The 22,788-nt window shown below is 50.4% G+C and overlaps 1 protein-coding gene across 3 annotated transcripts in view; it reads right to left on the reverse strand.

Annotated features, from left to right (window-relative positions):
- Positions 1-2,100: 2,100 nt before the first annotated feature.
- Positions 2,101-22,788, reverse strand: part of CD276 (CD276 molecule) — a 28,806-nt gene continuing 8,118 nt past the window's right edge. For 2 of the 3 annotated variants that reach the window (XM_036239482.1, XM_016124981.2), the window contains 9 exons: positions 16,426-16,546; positions 13,691-14,035; positions 13,190-13,504; positions 12,257-12,595; positions 11,774-12,070; positions 8,304-8,438; positions 7,205-7,246; positions 5,711-5,746; positions 2,101-3,593 (listed from right to left, as the gene is read on the reverse strand). In XM_036239482.1, the coding sequence (XP_036095375.1) occupies positions 3,571-3,593; positions 5,711-5,746; positions 7,205-7,246; positions 8,304-8,438; positions 11,774-12,070; positions 12,257-12,595; positions 13,190-13,504; positions 13,691-14,035; positions 16,426-16,492 (1,599 nt within the window). In that variant the 5' untranslated portion in view covers positions 16,493-16,546 and the 3' untranslated portion in view covers positions 2,101-3,570. Of the gene's footprint in view, positions 3,594-5,710; positions 5,747-7,204; positions 7,247-8,303; positions 8,439-11,773; positions 12,071-12,256; positions 12,596-13,189; positions 13,505-13,690; positions 14,142-16,425; positions 16,547-22,788 lie in introns of those variants that run through there. The other variant, XM_016124982.2, reaches the window with a different exon arrangement.

The raw sequence follows: 22,788 nt of genomic DNA on the forward strand, positions 1-22,788 counted from the left end.
AGCAAACCCTTAACAGTGCTTTCCTCTGGGAGGCTGACTGGAGATGAGGACAACCACTTTACACATTTCCCTATCATTCGCATTTGTAGCATTTGAATCCCCTCCCCGCAGCTTCTCACTTCATGGCAGCCCCCAGCTGCTGCGTCTCTGTGAGACTCCTGCCCTTGGATGCCTGGGTTTTTGGCTACTTATGGCAAGCAGGCTCCACATCTCAGTTTAAGACTGGGGCTTGGCAACAGGATGTTTGGACATCATCTGGCTCAGAGTCTGCCAGGGTCTCTGCTCATTGGCCACTATGGACCAGCATCCCACTCAGCAACTGCCTTCTGGGATGAGCAAGGTCAGGTGCCTCCCCCTGAATAGACTCTGCATTATTTGTATCCAAATTTGTATCCGTTTATGCCTGTGAGCAGAAGCAGAGTGCTCTGAAAGAGGAAACGAGAAGGTAGGGAAAGGCAGGGTGACTCAGGGCCCCTGGCCTTGCTGTTTTCACTCCCACTCAGTTTCCTCCTTCTGAGTGCTCAAATCCACTAATTGGTCTTCAAGCTTTGGTTACAAATGGTCCTGGAGGTGAATTCCGGTCACACTTCGAGCTAGGCAAATGAACCCTTGCTCTATCCCCTTTTTAATATGGATGTGACACCTGCAGGCTACAGCTTGCCGCATTGTGAGAATTATTTCTCCTTTAAAATGCAGGAGTTGGAGCTTTGCCCAGAAAGGGCAGCTAAAAATACTGCTCTCTGGGGCATTTGTCACCAGAGACTTAGTGGCCACATTCCTCACCCCTCACCCCACAGGCTAGTCTTTCACCTGCTAGGTCGCTCCCACAAGCACTTGATACATATCTGAGCCTTAACCCAGCCCTGTTAGAAAGAAAAAACACCGGTGACCGTGCCTGTTTCACAGATAAGCAAACTGAGGTTCAGAAGGTTTGTTCTTCACAACCGCCTGGAGAGCAAGAGTTCTTTTTCCTTTTCACTGCAGGGAAGGAAAGACAAGCCCCCCTGTGTGCCCAGCACTTTATAGCTTGCAGTGTCTTCTTACCACTGCTTTGTCTAACCCTCACAACAATCCTACGAGAATTACTATCACTATGCCTTACAGGGTTTGAAGCCCAGTGAGGTCAGCAAATGGGGGGTGGGGGTGCAGGAGGAACCTCCCACAGATCTTTTGGTCCTAAAACCCACCTAGAGCACCAGTGGTGAGACTTCAAGCAAGGAGACCATCTCATTCCTAGGGCCATGGACTTTATGACAGGTGCTCCAGTTTGTAAAGAATGTCGCATACACTACAGAAGAGGACCTGTCACATCTACTTAATGGATAAGGACATTAAGGTTCAGAGGTATGAAGGGGGCGGTCACAAGTTAGTAGCAGAGCTAGGAACAAAAACCATGTGTCCTGACCCCCAGTCCTGGCTCCTCCTGCCACCCCGAGGCCTATGGAGCTCTGGGACCAACTAGCTGGTCCCTCGGAGTCAAATGAGCAAGCACAGTACACTCTGCGGCTGCCACGTATCTGAATCAGGTTCTCTGGAAACCTGTTTGCCTGCCACGTTTACTCCCTCTTCTCAATCTTTATAGGTGGAAGGTGGAGAAAACCACAGGCCCTCTTTTTGTATAGGAAGAGTAAGGCACAGGGAAGATGAACGCCCTGCTCAGGGGCATGAGGGAGAATGAGGTCCTGGACCTGGACTTCTGACTCAGATCTGGCACCCATTCTACTGGGTCAGCCAAGAACAGCATGCAGAACTCCTTTCCGGTCAGCTTCTCACTGAGTCTCGGCTTCCCCATCTGCAAAATGGGATATTAGCTGAGGCCCTCGACAAGCCTACGGTAGAGTCTTCTGAGACAAAGAAATTAGGAGATGCTTCCAGGAGTGGGTGGAGACACATACAGTGACCAAAGGACCTGCCTTTCTGCATAACCAACTTCATTTTACCAAGAGGGAAACTGAGGCCAGGAAGGGTACCATGGTCATTTGAGACCCAGTGCTGGTAAGGATGGTGAGAGAAAGGAGACTCGGCCTGGATGTCCAGGAGGGAACCCTTCCTAGAGTCCTGATGCCCGCCCTGCTTCCACATACTTCGCAGAGAAAAAAACTTTGTACAAAGGCATTTATTTTCCCCCGAATACACCCCCAGTTAACAAAACTCCTCAGAGTTCCACATTTAAATTAGAAATCCCCACGTCTTCCCTTGCTGGAGAAGGGAGATATGTCAGTGGGAGAACATCAGTTTACTCTACCGGAGGCTGGGGGCCAGCCAGCGGCAGGCTAGAGATGTCTGCCTGGCCCCAAAATAGCACCATGGTGGGGAGGAGAAGCTGTAGCTCTGCTCCCAGAGGCCCAAGGCTTCCCCTGTGCTGGGCTCCCGGGATCTGTTAGGCCTTGGCTATCTGCCCACCTGCTTGCTCTGGAAAGACATTTTGGGAACCATCAGCTCCTCCATTTGTGGCCATAGGCTCCATCCCTCTCTCCCAGTTTCTGCCCCTGCCCTGCCCTCCCCACCACTCTGGGTAAGGACTAGGGATGCAATGTGGGTGAGGTACCCAGGTTATGGGCACAGATGAGGGGTACAGTAGGTAGCAAGGCAGGAACCTACCCTCATGAACCACTGTTTATGAGAGTTCATGAGGGTTTCATAAGGGTTTCCAGCTGAAGGGCAAGCTCCTGTAGGGAGTGGCTTGTCTTTTCACGGAGGGTCCCCCGCACCTAACACAGTGCTGACACCCTAAGAGTGCTCAGTGAACATTACTTGAATGGATAAACAAAGGAAAAGTGGGAAAAGCAGATGGACAAAAGCTGACCCCTAGAGACCCAGCGTGACCAGCACATGCTCCCCGTGGGGAGGGTGGGCAGAGTGGGGCTCACAGGGCACAACCCAGAGCACCACGGAAGAGAATGGGCCAGGGGAGGTTTGTACGTGTTCCAGCACGTGCAGCTGCATGTCTCTGCATGCTTCGAGAGGGGACCTGTCTTTACTTAGTTGGGGAGGGAAAGGCCAAAGTTAGGCCAGGGTGGGAGGAGGCGGGAGGAGACACTGATAGACTCAAGGAGACGCCGAGGCTGTAGTGCTCTCTGAGGAGATGGGACTACAGACAGGTCAGGAAAGGCTGAGAAGTGTTCACTAGTGAGTGTATCAGGGTCACTGGAGAAACAAGATGAGGGGTGACCATGTGTCATGTCTTCGGAGAAATAAGGCAGAGGGTCAGTCTATTGTGTCCTCTGGAGAAAAAAAGACAGCCAGATGGTCTATGTAGCATATCCACTGGAGAAATAAGGTGGTGGGGTGGTCTGTGTATTGTGTCCATTAGAATAAGGCAGCAGGATGATTTAAATATTGTGTCACCGGAGAAATACGGCAGCAGGATGACTTGGAAGTCATGTCCATCGGAGAAATAAGGCTGCAGGGTTGTCTATGTGTCATGTCCTTTGCAGAATGAGTAGACCCACCAGGGTAGGAACCATCTGTTGAGGACAAGGAAGCCCCAACCCAGGGCTTGTGCTGAGGCCCCAGTGTAGCTGGAGGTGGGGGCCCAGGGCAGGGGCGGCAGCTCCCTGGTCTTTGTGGTTAGGCTCTTTCTTGTCCATCATCTGCATTTCATCGTGGGAAGAAAAAAGTGAGGAAAAAGCATTAAATCAGGAATTCTACTCTTGAGAGTATGCCAGAACCCCAGGCACACAGTCACATGCTTCTGGAGGCCAGGGATTTGTGTGAGAGTGGCTGCAGCAATCTTACTAGCAGCCCCCGGTGCTAAGTGCTGCCTTCAAGGCCCAGACACAAACACAGGGCTGAATGCCGGTCAGACCATGAAGGCACCTGAGGGAGACTGCCCAGTCCTCCCTGGCCTGGCTCAATCCCCATGGGTCCACTCACCCTGCACACTTTCCTCCCGCTGGTCCCTCTGCCTGGCACTCTTTTCCCTTCCCTTCTCCCCCTGCCTGTCCATGATCCATCTTCTCCAGCCTGGCCCACTTCCCTTCACTAGCAGGAAACCACTTCCAACTTCCCCATCCCACACAGACTTTCCCTAGAGCTACGATGTATGGAACCTCCTTTTCCTGACTCCTTGACTCCTTGTGGAGGGGTACCCTAGGGATGCATAGCCCCAGCCTTACTCCACTCTTTGGCCTGCATGGAGAATTTAGGAGGACCAGGGTGTGTACAACCTCATCCATTCCTCTCCCATTCCTCGGGCTCTGTTTGTCTGGAAAAGTAGCTCTCCTTTCTGAGGATTACCTCGGTTCACTTGTCCAGCATGGCCAGAGCCTGGGAGCCAGGCTGCCACACTGGAGAGCAAGATCAGAAAGCCACTGCTCCACATACCCAGGCCACATTCTCCAGCAGCTCCCTTCAGAAACCAAGCTGACATTTTTTTCTCCATCTGCTTGATCCTTCTGGGCCTTATTTGGTTCAGAACAACAGAAGGGGGATAACTGTCTCCACTTTTCTGGATGCCAGCAGAGGCCTCCACTACTGCTTCTACTGCACAGGACATTCCACAGCATTTGAAAGTACTTTACAGGATGTTTCCACATCTATAACCATGCCTAATCCTCATAAACATCTAGTGAGGTATGAGGGATATCACTGCATTCTACAGATGAGGAAACTACCCCAGAAGGTCAAGGGCAGAGAGTAGAACCTAGGCCTTTTGTCCCACCCAGGAGGCTCTTTCTGCTGTACGATGCTGCCTCTCATGAAAGTCTATCACCCAGCTTTTCATCACATATTTTGGACAAGTTCCTGAGGGCCCCATTCCCTCTCTCTGGAAGTTTCCTGAGGACAGGGCCCACATGCTTCCTTCCTCCCCAGAGGAAAGCTAAATACAGAGATGAGCATTCAAGAATTCCTAACAGGGACACCAAGGCAACTTGAAAAGATTTAAGATTCTATAACCTTTGAAAGCCAACTTTGTTTTTCTAGGTGTAAGCCACTTAGATCTAGTGGCAAGTCTGCATCAAAGAATACTTTGTTCAAAATACACATAGACACACCCTCACAAATACACATATATTTACACACAAAGATACATACATAGATGTGGCTGTTAGTTACTTTTAATAAGGGAGAATCTCAAAAGAACCTCCAATCAATTATTTCCTAATATAACTACTTGTTACAATATGAATAATGATTGTTAACATTCACTACCCACCCACTATGTACCAGCTGAAAAACACATTTCCTAGTCTCACTTGAGTTAAGAGTCATGCGATACATTCTGACCAATGAGATGTAAACAGGAGTGCCGTGAGCTATTTCTAGTCAAGCCCTAGAAAAAACTGTACCTCTCTTTCTTCTTTCCCCCTGCCTCGGGGGGATGGGGGTGGAAGGCCTGGGAGCTGGAGCAGCCACGCTGGACTTGGGGACAGAAGCTTTGAGTTGAAGAGGTTGGAAACCAGGCAAAGGAAAGCTGGCTCTAGGACACTGGTGACCTTAAGATCACCTATGTTTAGACTATTACAGGAAAGAGAAATAAGCTCCTGTCCTGGTTAAGCCTCCATCATATTTGTGCCCTAGTAGAGCAGCCGGGATCTTGGTTATTCTTCCCCCTGCCATTTCACCAGGAGGGTGTCGAGGCTGCTCTTCTGAGGAGGGAGTCTCAGGTCATCAGTGAAGGGTGACAATCCCCTCCCCACAACCCTCCCTGCCTCCTACACACAGGTGCACAAACACTCATGCAATCTCAAGCACCACGTGTCATTACCTTCTTTGTTTTCAGAGTGTTTCAGAGGCCTCAGGACTGCAAAAAAGGAAGGAGTACATGATGAGAGGTAAAATGTGGAAAGTGGTGGGGTAGGGGTGGGGCACAGGGACAGGAGCTGATGAAGAAGTGAGGGCAAGAAGGACTGGCAGGAGGAGGAGTGGCAAGAGGGAGAGGTCAGAAGGGAGGAAGTGACATCACAGCAGCAGGGACAAGGGCCCTAAGCTGCTGCCCCAAGTCCCAGCTCCACTCTGTGGCTTGTCGCTCCCCTCTCTGGGCCTCAGTTTTCTGCATTTATAGAATGAGAACAACTACCCTGCCCTCTACTGAGCTAGAGATGTGGAGGTGCACTGAGTCTGCTCTACAAATAAGGGTGAAGGAGGCTGCAGATGTCCCCAGATGGGCCCGATATCATGTGGAACGGACATTGACCAAATCTCTAAGCCACCTGCTTCTCCTCACTCCCTCCCTTCTGTCAACTACCTCTGCCTCTGAGAATGAAAAATGAGGCCTGATCCCAGAGCTGTCTCCATACCCGGACACCAAAGGCAGAGAATTAATTGGCATAATTTATAGCAGTCCCAGGTGTCAATCTCCTGCCCTTCCTTCTGTGGGGGTGGGGAGGGAACTGGTATCAACTGGCACCGTCCCAAATGGCTTAGCAGGAACCTGCCTCTCCCAGCCCAGGAGCGGGAGGGGAAGGCAGGAAGGGCTCCAGTGGTCATGAGACACCAGTGTCTCAGTAGCCACTCCACACTGGGCTCCCAGTTTGTGTCCCCATAGTACCATGACCTTTGTGGCCCCCTTCTTATCTAGTCACTCCGGGGAGCTTGGCAACAACCCTCTGGGGCTATTGGGGCAGGAGCAGGATGACATTTTACAGATGGGAAACTGTAGGCCAGAGGAGCAAAGCACTTTGACCAGAGTTACCTAACCTCTAACCAGAATGGGACTATCTTCAACTGTCTGCCTAGTAACAGAACTCCAAGGTATCAAGCACTCACTAGGCATCAAGTATAGTACTAGCCCCTTTATAAACATTGTCTCATCTAATGGAAACCACACAACCAATGAGGGGAAGCAGTTATTATGAGGAGAGTGAGACTCGGAGATAACAAAGTGACTAGCTCAGGGCCACTCAGCTTTTATGACCTGGGGTTGGAAACTAAACCCAGGCTGCCCTGTTTCCTGTGCCCTCATCCTCCCCTAGAAAGCCACCAGACTCCATGGTGCAGGGTCCCATGGGGGTGGAGCTGGCTGATAGATGGGTGAAGGCAAGCAGGAGAGGAGAAGCAGCACCTAGGAAGGAATTGGGAAATCTACCTCCAAGACTAATGCTGAGCAGGACCAGACTCACCTGGGTGGGGAGGCCTCAGTCCACAGGCACACTTCATTCAAACCTCAAGCAAACATGGCTTTTCCAGGTCCTGGAGTCCTCTCCCCTGTCCTTCTTGTCTTTCCCTCAGACAATAAGACTGGCTCTGAGCTCAGACTTACCCGTCTTGGATCCTTCTCCTTCTCCATCCTGGTCCTCAGCTCCTGGAAGAATGAACAAATTACGTTCTCAGACCCATTTTCATCACTGAACTTTCCCACCTATGGGTGTAAGAGGCAGGTAAATGGGAAGCAGGCCTGACCTTGTTCCAAGGTCATCACAGAGCAGATAAAAGGCAGGATAAAAGGGCTCCCAGCCTAGAGCCCACCACTCACCAAGCCAAGAAACAGCTACTTGCCTCCACAAATCTGCCAATCCCATCGCCTCATACATCCACTCACTTACCAATCCAGTCAACTATCACCTTCTAACATGTACACACACCCATCTATCAGTCCAGTGATCCTTCTACCAGCCCACCCAGCCACCTGTCTGTCAAATGACCAGCCTCTTCCCCGTTCACATAGTCACTGTCATTTCTGATGCCCAGTCTTCTCCTACTTCTCACCATCTACTTCATGTTTACCCAAGAAAACCTCTGTTTACCCACATATCACCCAGCAGGGTCGACTCACCCCCTCACCAAGGTCCACTTCCTCACCCACCACTCACTGGAGTCAACTCACTCACCTACCGAGGTCAAGCCACCCATTTACCAATATCAGCTCACTACTTACCAGGCACCAAAGTCAGCTCATACTGACCCAGCCAGCAAAAGGCAGTGGCTTCAGACTCTACCCACTCTGAGATAGACACACCCTCTCACCCTCTCATAGTGACACCAAATGCATGAAGCATTCACACTTGTGCTGCTAAATTTCCATGCTTCAAGCCTACACTCTCAGACACACTCATGGACTACAATCTCATAGCCACACTTGTTTGCACAGACATATTCATCCCCTCCTCACACTCCGGCCTTACATGTCTACCACTCACCTCCAGTCACTCACATACACACTCCTGCCATATCTGCACACTCAAGCTCGTATTTCTTCACACACACAAGACATATTCAGCCTCTAGATCAAAATCTAGCCCCTTTTGCACACCCGCACTCATTCTGTCACTGCATAGTGACACCCATGTTGATGTCACGGACACAGCAACATACCAAAGACACAGGCATGCACAATCACACACGCCCCCTCTCTCACTCACCTGCATTCTCCTCCTCACAGCTCTGTTTGATCTTTCTCCAGCAAACAAAGGCCAGGGCCACCAGTAGTGCAATAAGACAGATGGAGAGTCCCACAGTCACCCACAGGGCCTCAGGGGGAAATGTAATGGGCTGTCCTGAAATGAGAAATGGGAGAATGAAAAGATATCATTATGTCTGGGTCCCACGGCCATGAGGACAGCATCCTCCTCTGACTCCAAGGTGTGAACAGAGGGCTCCCACCCTCACCGGACCCCAACACTAAGAAGAGAGTTCACTTAAGTTTTCACGTCCTTCCTCACTCATCCATACACCGTCCAAACCCTGACACAGCCATGTGGACATGTCCCAACCGGGCAAGGTTGAAGAGTCTGCAGTTGATGAAGCTCAAGAACCTTCTATGGTTCCCTGCTTCCATCTCCGTAGGATGATTCAAGGACCTCGATAATCGGCCTGCCACTTACCCTCCCCCAGGCTTTGCATCTCAGCCAAAAGAGTGTCCTGGCCATTCTCTGCAGAGACACTTGGCTCCTTCCAGCCTCTACACCATTGCTGTCAGTTTCCCCTACCTAAAAAGTGTTCCCGAGCTCTCCACACAGCTTAAGATCCACCTCCTTGGGAGGCCCTCCCTGACTGCTCCAGCACCACCTGGTGATATTCTCCATCCAGGTCAGGAGTTGGCAAACTAAGGCCTGGCAGCCAAATCTGGCCTGTGGCCTGTGTTTGTACAGTCCATGAACTAATAATAGTTTTCACATTTGTAAAGGGTTACAAAAAAATGGAAAAGGAGAAACAGACGGAGAAAAGCAGCAGCAGCAAGAGATGGTGTGTAGCCCACAAAGCCTAAAATATCTACTATCCAGACCTTTACAGAAAGTGTCTGCAGACCCTGCAAAGCAAGGAGGGTGGGTACTGAAGGTGCCAGAGTGAGAAGACTTGCCAGAGGAAGGTTTCTGTGAAATGCTGAGGGCCTCCCTGTTAACTATCTCACGGCAGAGGAAAGGAGCTGAGGTGCCCACGTCTGGGTCAGGGCCAGCACCTGTTTTGAACACACCATCCTCCAGCCCAGCCCCTGCACCCATGCTGGGGCCTGGACAGAGGCCTTGCAGACAACAGATCTAACCAAGGAGAGTGCTGTTTTCCTGTGCTCTCTGGAAACCATGAGCACCGACGGCATCAGCAGCCGGGGGTCAGTGACTGAGAGCAGTGCCATGAACCGTTCAGCAGCAGAGGCCCTGCGGACATTGCCGCAGATGTTACCTTCAGCCAGCATGGCTGGCAAAACTGCTGCTGTGGACATTGGAAGCAAAGGAACCCATCACCCTGAAAAGGAAGAGAGGAGGACAGCAGCTGACATTGAGGGGTCAGGAGGGCCAGTCCATGAAGTACATGGGAGAAACCCGTGGGGAGCCCAGGGTGGGCTCCTGCAGTGCGGGACAGAGCGGAGATGGACATACCCAAGAGAGAAAGGCTCTCTTTCTGTATTCACCCCTAGGGTGGTTTGGTTCCTAGAATGCAGGTCAGACTTCCCCTCATTCAACTAGTAAAGGACAGCAGGGCCCAGACCTGCTTCTTCAGGCTCCATGTCCAGTGCTTGCTCCATAAAGCCCCGTCCCCACAGCACACTCAACTTCACTAACGTCCAGCAGGTGTGGGAGAGACTAGGCTGATGGACTGAAAGTCTGAATCCTAGAATGTTTACGGGGCACAAAGCTGCCGAAAGCAAAATACAGGCCAAGGGCTCCAAAGTAGGCCAGACCTGCTCTAACAAAAACAGGAGACTGGGTGGTGGAGAGCAGAGAAAATTAGGCTGAGAAGCTAAAAGTTGAATTCTGGTCCTGGTTCATCTGTTCACTGCAGGGTGCTGGAGCCAAGGCCCGCAGACCCCCATGTATGAGTTTAGAGGGTCCACAGACCCTCAAAATTCAAAAGCAAATTACTGCATTTGTCATTTATCCAATTTTAAAAGAGGTGCCTGACCCCTAAAAAAGCCAGAGCCACTGTGCTATAGTCTGTGGTCTCAGGAAAGTTCTCTCTTCTCTTGGGGCTTCAGTTTCCTCATCTGTGAAATGAAAGCACTGTAAATGTTAGTTACTAAAGTTTAAAATAACGATTTTTCTTTTTGGTGGGATAAACGTTCTCCTTGCAACTACATTTATACCAAAAAGCTCTTTCTGCACAGTGTGGCAAATACCCAATTCAGCCCAGTGTGCAAATTATCCTTCAAGGTCCTCTCAACTCCCACTGGTCCCTGGAGAATTCTGACCACTCCAGTCAATTTCACTCTATCTGATAGTTCTTATTCTTTCTTGTGAACACAGCAGACCATATGCTGTTCTTTAAAAGGTCAAGGAGACTACTCAGAACATCCAAGAGCCCAGAGCAGTGACTTCTCCACAAAGAGCACAGATCCGGGGGGTGTCCGAGAAGAGGGTAGGGTCAATCTTGGGGACAGGGGGAGGGGCTACTTGCCAGAGAAGGAGAAATGAACAAGGCTGAATGCCTAGATGACAAGTGTGATGGCCACCAGCTCTGAGCTTGTCAGCAGTGAAGCCCATGTAAGGTCCGGGTGTGCTCAGGGGGAGGACAGGAATAAATCAGTGAATCCTGGAGGCTTGTGCAGAAACTGGGACCAGGTGCAGATGAGGACTTGGGTGGACTAGGTTTTGTGGAAGTCATGGGAAGAGAAAACAGGAGAACCAGACAAATAGAACCTGCTGTCCTGTCCCAGAGTATGTGGAGAGGCCCTGGGAGAGCTCAGCTGGCCCTTGGGGAGAGACTGAGGAGCCAGCCTGTGGTCCAAAGACAAATGGAGACTGCCTCCCTTGGCCTGAATGTGGGCCTGAGCCTGCTTCACATCTCCAGGCACAAGGGGTGCCCACTGAGGAAGACATTCAAGGAAGGGAAAGGGTGTCTGGGCTAGAACCACAAACCAGAGATTGAAGGATTTGCCAAATGGGTGGCCTCTATCTACTGTTTGACCACATGGGGGAAGCAGAGAGCACCTCGCCATTCCAACTGCTGACATTGATGGGATTAAGGGAACTGACCACCTGTAGAGGCCTAGCTATCAGGGCCTCAGAATCAGATGATGCTCATAAATGCAGCAACACTTTCCCAACACCCAGAGGAATTTCCATAGGAAAACACCCTGTCACCAGGTCCCCGGGGCCATGCCTTGGGGCTGCCCTGGAACTCCCACCATACTTCAGATTCCAGGCAGGTACTCTTGTATAAGCACAAGTGCCACCTGAGGTGATCCTAAGAGAGCAAATATTACAAATGCCTCTTATCAGCTCATTAAGACAAGTCCCTTAAGGACTTCTTGGGGGAGAGTTCGAAACACCTGAAACACATGAAAATGATTTTTCAAAAGTCTTCTGAGCACCCAAATTTACCTAAATTCCAGCTCAGGTCCTAGAAAAAGGGGTGACTCCCTCCATCCTTCCCAGCTGTTCGTCTGCCCCCTTACCTGTAATGGTGACGGAGCCGTGAGCATCCTGCTGCAGCACAGGGTTGCGCACCAGGCAGCTGTAGGTACCATTAGCGCCCAGCACCACCCTCAGGATGCTGTGCACATCGAACAAACCCTGCTCGTTGGCCATCTGCGACGTGGTCACGTTGCTGGTCAAGGGTGCACCCTGCCCATCCTGCCAGAGCACCTCGGCCTCGGGGTAGCCTCGGTAGCTAGAGCACGTGATGGTCACAGTGTCCCCAGGCCGCAGGTCCTTGTTGGGCTCCAGGGTCATGCTGGGCTTTGAATAGGGAGCTGGAGGGAGGGCAAAGGGTAGATGTCAAGGTAAGGTAAGGTAAGGGCGGGGGCCGAGGATGGATCACAGTGGAAGAACAGGGCACCTGAGCTGAGAGTACAGGGGTCAGTACTGAGCATTGGGTAAAGGGCTAGGGAAGTGTGAGGGGTGTGCCAAGGGGAGTGCGACCCCTCCCAGGCGCTCACCTGCCACTTGCAGGCTGACTGCGGCGCTTCCAAAGTCCCGGATGCTCACGAAGCAGGTGAAGCTGCCCTCATCGGCCACGCGCACGCGCTGCAGCCTCAAGGATGCATTACCCTGCACCAGCAGGTCGGGGAAGAGCGCTGTGCGGTTGGCATAGGCGCTGCCCTGGTCTCGGCCCTCGGAGAAGCTGTGCACCACCTGCTTGGTGTCTGTCAGCTGCCAGATGAGGTTGAGCTGCGCCAGGCTGAAGCCGGGCTCGGGTGAGAAGGAGCAGCGCAGGGTGGCGTCGGTGCCCACCAGGGCCACTACGGGGTCTTCCGGGACCTGGACCTCCACAGCGCCTGACGGTGAGGTTGGAGGGGCAGGGTAATGAGGAGGGGGTGGTGACGCTCCGCGCTACCACCGCACAGCCTCCTAGATCTCCTCCCCATCAACCCCATTCCCTGTTCATTTTCCCATTTTCTTTCTACATGCAAAAGCGGATTGTCTCAGGACTCCCATATCTGGAGTCTCCCTAATCCTCTGACAAGAATCACAGCAGGTTGGCTTTGGCCTGACAAGGTACATTTCAGTGTACAGACTTGAGGCAGCCTCCAACCCTAGCGAAGCCCTCTTCCCAGCCAGGACCCATTTCCCTCTCCTCCCCTTCATCTCTGCTGAGCTCTGACTGCTTCTCCATCCTTCCGGAGGTTTCCGGAGCCCTGAGTCAGGAGGCCCGCAGAGCCAAGAAGACCCATGACCATCCTCACCCCCTACCACAACGGTAAGGTTCCCCCCTTCCCACCCTGGTCATGTTTCCCATTATTACTAGGCACCTCATTGTTCTGGCAGACTGAAGTGGGGAGCTAGATTCAGATGCCGTGCACCCTCCTGATAGGACCAAAACCTTCCTCCCTCAGTGGGACATCAAAGTAAAAAAACAAAAAACAAAAAACCTGCAGGGCTTCTGTGCGGCGTGATGGTGATGGAGCCGTGAGCATCCTGCTGCAGCACCGGGTTGCGCACCAGGCAGCTGTAGGTACCATTGGCGCCCAGCACCACCCTCAGGATGCTGTGCACATCGAACAAACCCTGCTCGTTGGCCATCTGCGACGTGGTCACGTTGCTGGTCAAGGGTGCACCCTGCCCATCCTGCCAGAGCACCTCGGCCTCGGGGTAGCCTCGGTAGCTAGAGCACGTGATGGTCACAGTGTCCCCAGGCCGCAGGTCCTTGTTGGGCTCCAGGGTCATGCTGGGCTTTGAATAGGGAGCTGGAGGGAGGGCAAAGGGTAGATGTCAAGGTAAGGTAAGGTAAGGGCGGGGGCCGAGGATGGATCACAGTGGAAGAACAGGGCACCTGAGCTGAGAGTACAGGGGTCAGTACTGAGCATTGGGTAAAGGGCTAGGGAAGTGTGAGGGGTGTGCCAAGGGGAGTGCGACCTCTCCCAGGCGCTCACCTGCCACTTGCAGGCTGACTGCGGCGGCGCTTCCAAAGTCCCGGATGCTCACGAAGCAGGTGAAGATGCCCTCATCGGCCACGCGCACGCGCTGCAGCCTCAAGGATGCATTACCCTGCACCAGCAGGTCGGGGAAGAGCGCTGTGCGGTTGGCATAGGCGCTGCCCTGGTCTCGGCCCTCGGAGAAGCTGTGCACCACCTGCTTGGTGTCTGTCAGCTGCCAGATGAGGTTGAGCTGCGCCAGGCTGAAGCCGGGCTCGGGTGAGAAGGAGCAGCGCAGGGTGGCGTCGGTGCCCACCAGGGCCACTACGGGGTCTCGGGGGACCTGGACCACCAAGGCGGTGCCTGGGGGCGGAGTCGGTGGGTGGGGCGGTGAGGAGGGGCGTGGACACTTCGGGCCTCCCTAGTCCCCCTCTCCTTCCGGGTAAACTTCAAGCCCCATCCACCAGTCCTTTAAGGCAGGAGACCTGAATTAAGTTTATTGCCTGCGCTCCTCATTCAGTCAACATGAATACAGTAATCACCTACTATTTGCCAGGTCTAACGTAACAGAGAATAAGACCAAAGTCACGCCACTACAGAGTTGACATTTTAATGGGAGAGAAAGGATAAACTAGCACACAAATCCTCATTAGCATGTGATTTGGGGTAGAAGGAAGAAAATAAATCAACGGATTAGAAAGTAAGGTGGTAACTTTTCAAAAACCTGGCCAGCATTTTACTCCTGTCCGTGCTGGCGGCATTTTCCTGTAAGTATATGTTATCTTGATAAATTGTTAAGATGAGTCTAAAAAACTATACACCAAAATGTTAATAGTGGTTTTCTCTAGAAGATAAAGAACCACAAGAGCTTTTTCTTTTTTTCTTTTTTTAAACAAACATAATTATTTTTTATACAAGAAAGAATACCCATGCCTTTAAATATGGTAGTGAAGTACATTCTTAGAGCTATTAAGCTAAGATTTAAAGAGAATAAAAAAGAGCCTGACATACAAAGAGCCAGTGTAAGAGTTCCAGGTAAGGGGAACAGTGGGTGAGAAGGCCCTGAGGCGAGATCCAGCTTGCTCTGCAACAACATCGGGAAGCTGTCAGTGTGGCTGAAGCATCTGGATGGGACAGCTTTGTGAGATGGTACGGAATTAAGGGTTTTCTACATGCAATGGGAAGTCATTTGTGTGGTTTTAATCAGGCATAATCTGGGTAACAATGCTTACAACTCACTCTGATCCCTCTGTGGAGGATGGATTAGGAGGCTATTTCAGTGGTCCCTGTAAGAAGTGACAATGGCTTAACTTCAGAGGATGGCAGTAGTGGTGATGGAGAGAATGGGACAGATTCAAGGTTATTTCAGAGGGAGAATGAGCAGGGCTTGCTGATGGATTTGAGGTGAGGGGAATACAGGAGCATGGATCTCAGCAGCATGGGTCAACTCCATCCCCAGGGACAGGGCCCAGACATAGCCAGAGACAAGCCTCCAGTGTCAGGTTCCCCTGCTCCACCCTTGCCCTCCATCTTGTGGATTTACTCTGCAGCCTTCCCTGTCACCTCTAACTCCTTCCAGCTCCTCTTTTAGAGCCCTGAAAAGTTATGCAGGGGTTCCTGGTAGGCTTTCTTTTGGAGAGGTGTGCCCCCTACCCTGGCAATGCCATACTTGGGTAATGGTTAGATTGTGTGCTTTGGGCACCAGCAAAGCAAGTACAGTCAAAAAGTGTAAAGATCAAACAGTCTTGACACAAAACTTACTGAATACAGCACCCAAAAGATTTCTTGCATTTAGAAAAATAACATTTTATGGTAGTGTTTTTATTGTGAATTACACAGAGGAGGGGGTACCATAATATTTTCAGTGCAGAGAGATCTCTAAAGGTCTTAAGCTGGCCCTGGATCTCGCTGCAACCCCAGGTGCCCCAGGCCAGCCCTCCAACTGGAGACCAACTGAAACAGAAAACCCCTTTTAGGGGACATTTCGGAGAGGAAACCTGAGGAATCCCCCAAAACCCTTTCTCTAGAGAAAGAAAAGTGGTGGGTAGAGAGATGCTTCCTATTTGTGACCACTAGACGGCACCAAACACTGAGCTTTATCTTCCTCCACAGAGGAAGGCGGTAGGTCTCCAGAGCAGAGGCACTGATTAAGATTTGAAATATGGGATGAGGACATTGTCATGAAAGTGGCTGCCATTGTTGAATGCCAACTCCGTGCCAAACACTGTGTGGGAAGATTTACATCATTTATTCAACATAGTGATTTAGTATCTACTATGTGGCTGGCACCAACCCTGGAACTGCGGATAGACCCTTCCTAGCATCTATCTCCACCTGCTTGCTTGCTTATTGCTTGCTCTGCTCATAGACCCTGTTCTTTGAGCAGAGCAAGCAATAAGCGAGTGAACAGGTGGAGATAAATGCTAGGAAGAAGCATGAAGTAAGGTCAAGGCTGGGCAGAGATGAGCTATTTTATAAAAGGTAGCTAGGAAAGCCTTGCTGAGGAAGTGACATTTGACACGTTAGTGCTCACACTACCGTTTTATAGACGAGAAAATGGAGGCCGAGAAATGTAAAATAAGTTGCCTGGTGGCTCCAGGAGGTGGAAATGAGCATGGACAGGGTACAAAGGAGACTGGGAGGAGGTTCACCAAAACCCTCCCCATGCCTGCTAGATTAGAGAGGCTCTGCAGGACCCCTGGTGGGAGAGTGTGCCCTTCCCCCACCTCCAGTCCCCACACTGCACTCCTCACCTGTGAGGCAGAACCAAAGCCCTCCCAGGGCCGTGGCCACATGCACACCAGTGGCAGGGCTGCCCATCTTCCTCTGGGGCAGCTGACAGCTGGGCTCTCTGTGGTGGAAGGCTGCCCCTGTCTGTGAAGAAGAGGAAGTGAGACCTTTGTCCGCAAAGTTCCTCCCCAGGCACACTCTCACATCATCTCTGCTGAATCAGCTTAAGAGAGTTTTTGAGAGATGCTAGCAGGAGGAAATTCACGAACGGTAGAGGCTAGACCAGGGGAGTTGTCTGGGAACCGCCTTTTCAGAACTAAGATGCAAATATAAGGAAGAGCAGGCAAGGTGGCAAGTAAAGGCAAGGTCGGCCTGCTGGGGCAAGGATGTGCACAGATCAGTTTGGGGAGAGAAGCTGAGGCTGGAGCCAGACTTAGAGATAGACTAAGAGGTCTGACTTTTACCTTGAAGGCAGCTGGGAACCATCAAAGATTCTGGACTAGGGGAAGAGATACGGTCAGGGCTATGCTTTGTAAAGATTACTCCGAAGGTATCTACAGGATAAGCAAAAAAAAGCTGAACAGAAGAGATGAAGCAGATCTGGGTGAAAGTGACAGCACTGGAGGATATAGGGAAAGAGAAAGGGAGCAAGCAGTTAGGGGTCCACAGTTTTGAGCCCAGTGACCAGGTGGGGTACTCACTGAGACAGAGAACATGAAAGAGTTCAGTGCAAGGAGTGTAAAGTTAGCAGGGTTTGTGCAGAAACCCAGGGGAGAGTTCTAGGAAACAGCTGGGTGTATGAGCATGGGGCCTGAGAAAGAGAGGACATTTGCTAATTTAAACATGTAGATTGAGTGACCAAGATGGATTAGAAATGGAAGAAGCCAGGACTGGGGCTGACCGCCAAGGCTAGAGGCAGGACTGAGAAGTTGGTCTGTAACCACAGGTCAGACCTCAGCCTTGGGGAGCCCAGACCTCCCTGGGTCTAGCCCTGTTCCCAGTCCTGGCTGTGCCCAACGTGTCTAACTTGGGCAGCCTGCTCGAACCTTTTCCTTGTGTCCCATAGTTGCTGCCTGATTGTTCATGGCACATCTTGATCAAGCTACATGCACAGTGTCTATCTATGATACTGTGGACAAAGAAGGGGCCACATACTAAACCTGACAAGCTCAGGGAAGGCCAGCATGGTGGCCTTCCTATAAACTCAGACACTGAAATTAACCATAAGATGGTTTGAACATAAAAATTCCTAACTAAAAGCAGATCAGGGCAGGTGGTCACATGTAGGCCTGTAGCTTCATTGACAAAGGTCAGTCTTCACCTTAAGCGAGGCTGTCTACTATCTTTTTGCATCTAAGATAACATCTTTAAAAATGTCAGAGTAATCTCCTTTTCCATCCTCATGGCACAACCACCCACCAGAGCACAAGACCACAGAACTCTCATTGTTATCTTGTTTCCCACACAGCATCTGTATGTGCTGTAAATGTTAATTATTAACTCACCTGTACCCCACTGTAAAAGAAGTATGTGTCTCTGTTTTACTTTTTATCCAATATCAGAGATACCCCGCCCCCTTTGCTTCCTTCCACTCCCTTAATCTACCACCTGTGGATTTCATGTAAACCTTCTTATGTCTCCTCCTTTTATTCTAATGTATAAAATAAACTGCAAAACTACCATTCTCCAGAGCATTTTCTCAATCTGTTAAGTTTTACTTCCTGGCAATTGTCAGTTTGGCTCACATAAACTCAAAAATTCTCTACAGGTTTGGACGTTTCTTACGTCGACATTCCAGCACTGATCAACAAGCCTATCAATGATTTCACATTCTTATAACCCCCCAAGGAGACAGGTTGCACTACTTGATCCCATTTTGTAGGGAAAAAATATTAAAGTCCAGATAAGTGAAGTGATATCATAATATGATGTAATTTGCCAGTTAGCACAGCTGAGAAGGGTTTGGGTTCCCAGCCACACCTTTCTGCTCTTCCACAAAGCAAAACTGAACAGACATTAGCATCAATTCCAGCTATAGGCACCAGGCCTCGACCCTTCCAATCCCCGCCGAGCAGTCTCCCACCCCAACACACCCAGCAGCTGGACTGAGGGAGTCCCTCAGCAAAACTGGGTGCATCCTGCCAGCACCCCCTTGCAGCTGTCTGCAGCGGGGAAGCCCTAAGTAGCCACTTCCTTCCAGGATGCTTCCTGTCCAAACCTGGTGGCTGCAAAGCCTCACCACCTGCTGAGTCAGCGCCCCTCCCTGCTCCATTCATAAAAGCACCCTTGGCCAGCACCACATCCTGCCTACAAGGGCCACCACCACAGCCCACAGGAAAAGCTAGTGGCCTGCCATGCCTGCTTGTCACCAAATGAAACACGCCTGCTATCTCCCACCCCGACCTGTGTGGCCATCTCCCTTTGACCCTCTTGCTCCCCTACTCACTGGCCCTGTTATCTCCACTCTGTCCCCACCACCAACCCCATTTTCTATAGTGCTTCCTCTTGGGACCCAAAGCAGGAACCCTTCTCCCTGCTTAAGAACCTCCTGCAGCTCCTCATTTCTTACCCAAGTTAATCCATTGTCCCCTGCCCAGCACTCAAGACCTTTCCTATGACTAGTTCTTCCATACAACAAGCTAATTCCTGCTATGAGGTTTTACTCCCCAGAGTCTCTTGGGAATGACTGCCACCTTTGTGAATGTGGGGGATCAGGGAGTGCCTTTCTCCTGATCAGACCTATCAAGGCCCCCCAAGGACCAAACTGTCCTTCCCTCCAGTGGGAAGATGAATGTCCGATGGGTGAATGTTGGGCTTGCTGCCTTTGACTCCTTTCTTAGACTTTGGACCTAAGAAAGTCCCCGCCTTTATGGCTTACCCTGGGGAGAAGCCTGACAGCCCAGAACCTAGGAGACCTGAGAATTCCACAGCACCCAGAGGCCCCACCACAACAACTGGGCCCCCAAGAGCAGAAGGCTGAAGGGAGAAATACATCTGGGAGAAGTGCTGCTCAGGAAATGGGAACATGGCCCAGGAACAGAAAGCCAATCACTGCCCGTGGAGACAGAGGGGCCATCCTGTACACAGAGCTTCACTAGAGGCACAGACCTCATGCTGCATTCGCACCACCCTGCCTACCTTTTCCACAGAGGGGAATTCTCACCCTCAGGCCGGACCGACGAGCAGTCAACACGCACCACCCCTCCCGGTGAGTCACCAGCCAGCCAGCCCTCCTTCTTCCTCTTCTTCCCCTCTTCCCCTGTCCCAATCCCAGCCATAGGTGGGAACTCCAAGGAGCCCTGCCAGAAAAGACAGGCATGCCTTGGATTTCCCAGAGAAGCAGGAGTGAGGGGCCCAGGCCACCTTTGACTTGAGGGTGCCGCAGGCACATCCAACTCCAGCAGAGGCAGAGCCACAGGGAATCTCCTGAGAAATGACCCAAGCTGTGCCCCCACAAAACCAAAACCAAAAACAGAGGCTGAGATTGAGCTCTATACCAAGATGCCTTGGACGTGGGGGTACCAAAGAGGGACTCCTTGCCCCCATCATGACCACTAGCAGCACCTCATATTCTCCTGTCTTGCTTTCAATTTCTGCAGGGGCTGCCTGGGCAACACTTCCCACAAAGAGGACAAGAAGAGTCCAGCCATACAACCAGTGTAAAGCTATGCTAACCAGCAGAGCACAGAAGCCCCGCTTCTGAAAATAGCAGTTAAGCCTCTGGATCCACCTATGCCTGAAGCACACTGCACACCTACTGCACACAACTTCTCAGGTATTTGAGCCAATCTTTTTTTTTTTTTTCTTGAGCCTGTTTGAGCTAAGTTTCTATTACCTTCATCTGAAAGAGTCCTTGAATATACATTCATTCATGTATTCAGTAATTCATTTAACTATTAGGCAGGTACTGAGGACAGAGAGATGACCAAAATCAAGGAGTCTGCATTCCAATAAGGAAGGTGGAAATGCACAGAAATCACTGCAATTCAGTACAGTTTACTATTTAAGATGTGGTGAGGGCTATTTGGAAGTACCTCAGATATATAATAACCCTAAAGGTGAATCCTGAAAAATGATTTGCACTCCCCAGATAGACAGACTGGGAAAGGTGACCTCTCCCAGCCCCAAGAGACCTGTCCTCCTGGTACTGCCTGTCTGCCTTTCAGACAGGTAGAGATCATTTTGAAAAGGTAGAGAGTGAGCCCAAAGTTTGGAGTGCTAGTCCTAGCTCTGACACTTTGCTATGCAGTATTAACAGATAACTTCCCCTTTCTATACTCGATGTTCCCACCTATAAAAGAAGACCTTTGCTAGATGCTAGTAGAACCTCATTAGCATGTTAAGCCTTTGTGTATTATATCCCTAAGGTCCAGCTAATTAGCTGCCAGATGGGTCACACTGAAATGTACAAAATCACTGTGACAGAAACCGCCAATGTTCCCTTTACACCTAACCTCCTCCTCTTCTGTAAAATTTTAGTTAAGTACATGGCCACTCAGCTAAATACTACAGATCCCAGCCTGCCTTGCAGCTAGGTGGGGCCATGAGACCATTTTCTGGCTAATAGTATGTGAGAGGAACTGATGTGTACAACTTCTGGGTCATACCCTTAAAGAGAGGGCACATACCCTCTAATATCTCTTCTCCCTTCCTACTGTCTGGAACACAGATGTGGGGAGACATCTGGGACCAAGCTGCCAACGGCAACACCCTGGGGACCGTAGAGTGGCAAGACAGAAGGCCCCTGAGGGGCTGCAGTACCAACCCTGGGCATACCCAGGACTGTCACATGGGTAAGAAACAAACATCTATTTTAGCTTAAGTCACTTTAATTTGAGGTCTTTCTTACAGCACCTGAAGTGACTAACTCAGAGAGCTGTCCCTTCCTTACTTTCCCTCCTTCTCTCCCAACTCTTCTCACCCCACGAAAATTGTCACTGCTCAGCGCAGCAAAAGAAACCACATCTAAAATAGGTATTTCAAAATATGAACTGGACACTATCTCATCAGAGTCACTTAGTGATGCCTGGCCTAAATCAGAGATATTTCAAGGATGGATTTGACTGGTCTGAGGATTGTATGACAAGGAAGGCTAAGAGTCAAGGTTGTACTGAAGTCTTGAACAAACAGGTTCATGCAGGCACACATATTAAAATAGGGAGCCCTGGAAATGAAGTGTGTTTAGGAGGAAAAACAGTTTCTATGGGGCTTAAGCTATGGATCATCCATGTGAAAAGGTCTAATGGACTCCTGGACACACAGAGCTGGAGCTCAGGACAGGGAGGGACAAGAGAACCATGCATGCATTGGTGGTAACTGAAGCCAAAGTTGAGATCACTGAGTGAGATCATGGAGTGAGAAGAGGTCCCCCAACAAATGCCAAAGAAACTATAGAAGTCAATGGCCAGGTATTAGAACAGGGGACCTCTCTCTGGCCACCCCCACAACTTCTGTTTGTCCCCTCAAGTGATAGACACCCACTACTTCCCAAGTCGGTCTATTGGCCCTTGGGCAGCTCCCATTGGTGGAAAGCTCTACCTTATACTGAGCCAAAATCTGTCTCTCATACAGCCCCAATTTCCGTTCCTTCTTCATAGCTTCTGCTCCTTCTTTCCTTGACAAAGAAGCAAAATAGATGCTAAGCAAATCTTCTGTCTTCAGTTGCTAGTCTTGATACTCTTAATTATTTTGCTCTACATCCTTTATTCTAGAGTGCCCCCCTCCCTCATTTTCGACTAGCTCCTTCTGCTAACAGAGCCCCACTTTCCTGAAAAGAACCCAGTCCATTTGGTGCTGGCAGGGTTGACCCTCAGCCTCAGGGCTCAGCATGTAACCAGACCTGACGTACTGGTGAACCCCTGCGTCACCACAACACAGTGACTGGCCCAGGAATGGGCCTGTGAGCCAAGCGACTTCCCAGAGTATTTCTGCTGGAACTATTGGAAAAGACTGTCTTGCTGAGGTTGCTAAGAAGAAGGATGTGTTCTGGGGCTGTTAGCAATGAATCTATTGACTACTGACAATATAAAAAATTGACCCAAACAAATAAACAGAAGCAGAGATGAAAACTAGAGGGATAGAGAGCCCTGAAGACTTCATTTAAGCTCCTATGCCTGAAGCCAGCTGCACACTTAGACTGCTCAGATACTTGATCCAATCATTTGTTTTAAGCCATTGTGAGCTTGGTTTCTATTACCAGCAGCTGAAGGAGTCCTTGAATATACATTCATTCATGTATTCAGTAATTCGTTCAACTATTTACTAAGTATCTGTTAGGAAGACATTGGAGACAGAGAAATGATTAAACTATGTGTCTATCCTTAAGGAGCCTGCATTCCAATAGGGAAGGTGGACATGCACATGAATCACTATAGCTCATCATACTA

Source organism: Rousettus aegyptiacus, unplaced genomic scaffold, assembly GCF_014176215.1.
Source record: "Rousettus aegyptiacus isolate mRouAeg1 unplaced genomic scaffold, mRouAeg1.p scaffold_m13_p_3, whole genome shotgun sequence".
Taxonomy (NCBI): Eukaryota; Metazoa; Chordata; class Mammalia; order Chiroptera; family Pteropodidae; genus Rousettus; species Rousettus aegyptiacus.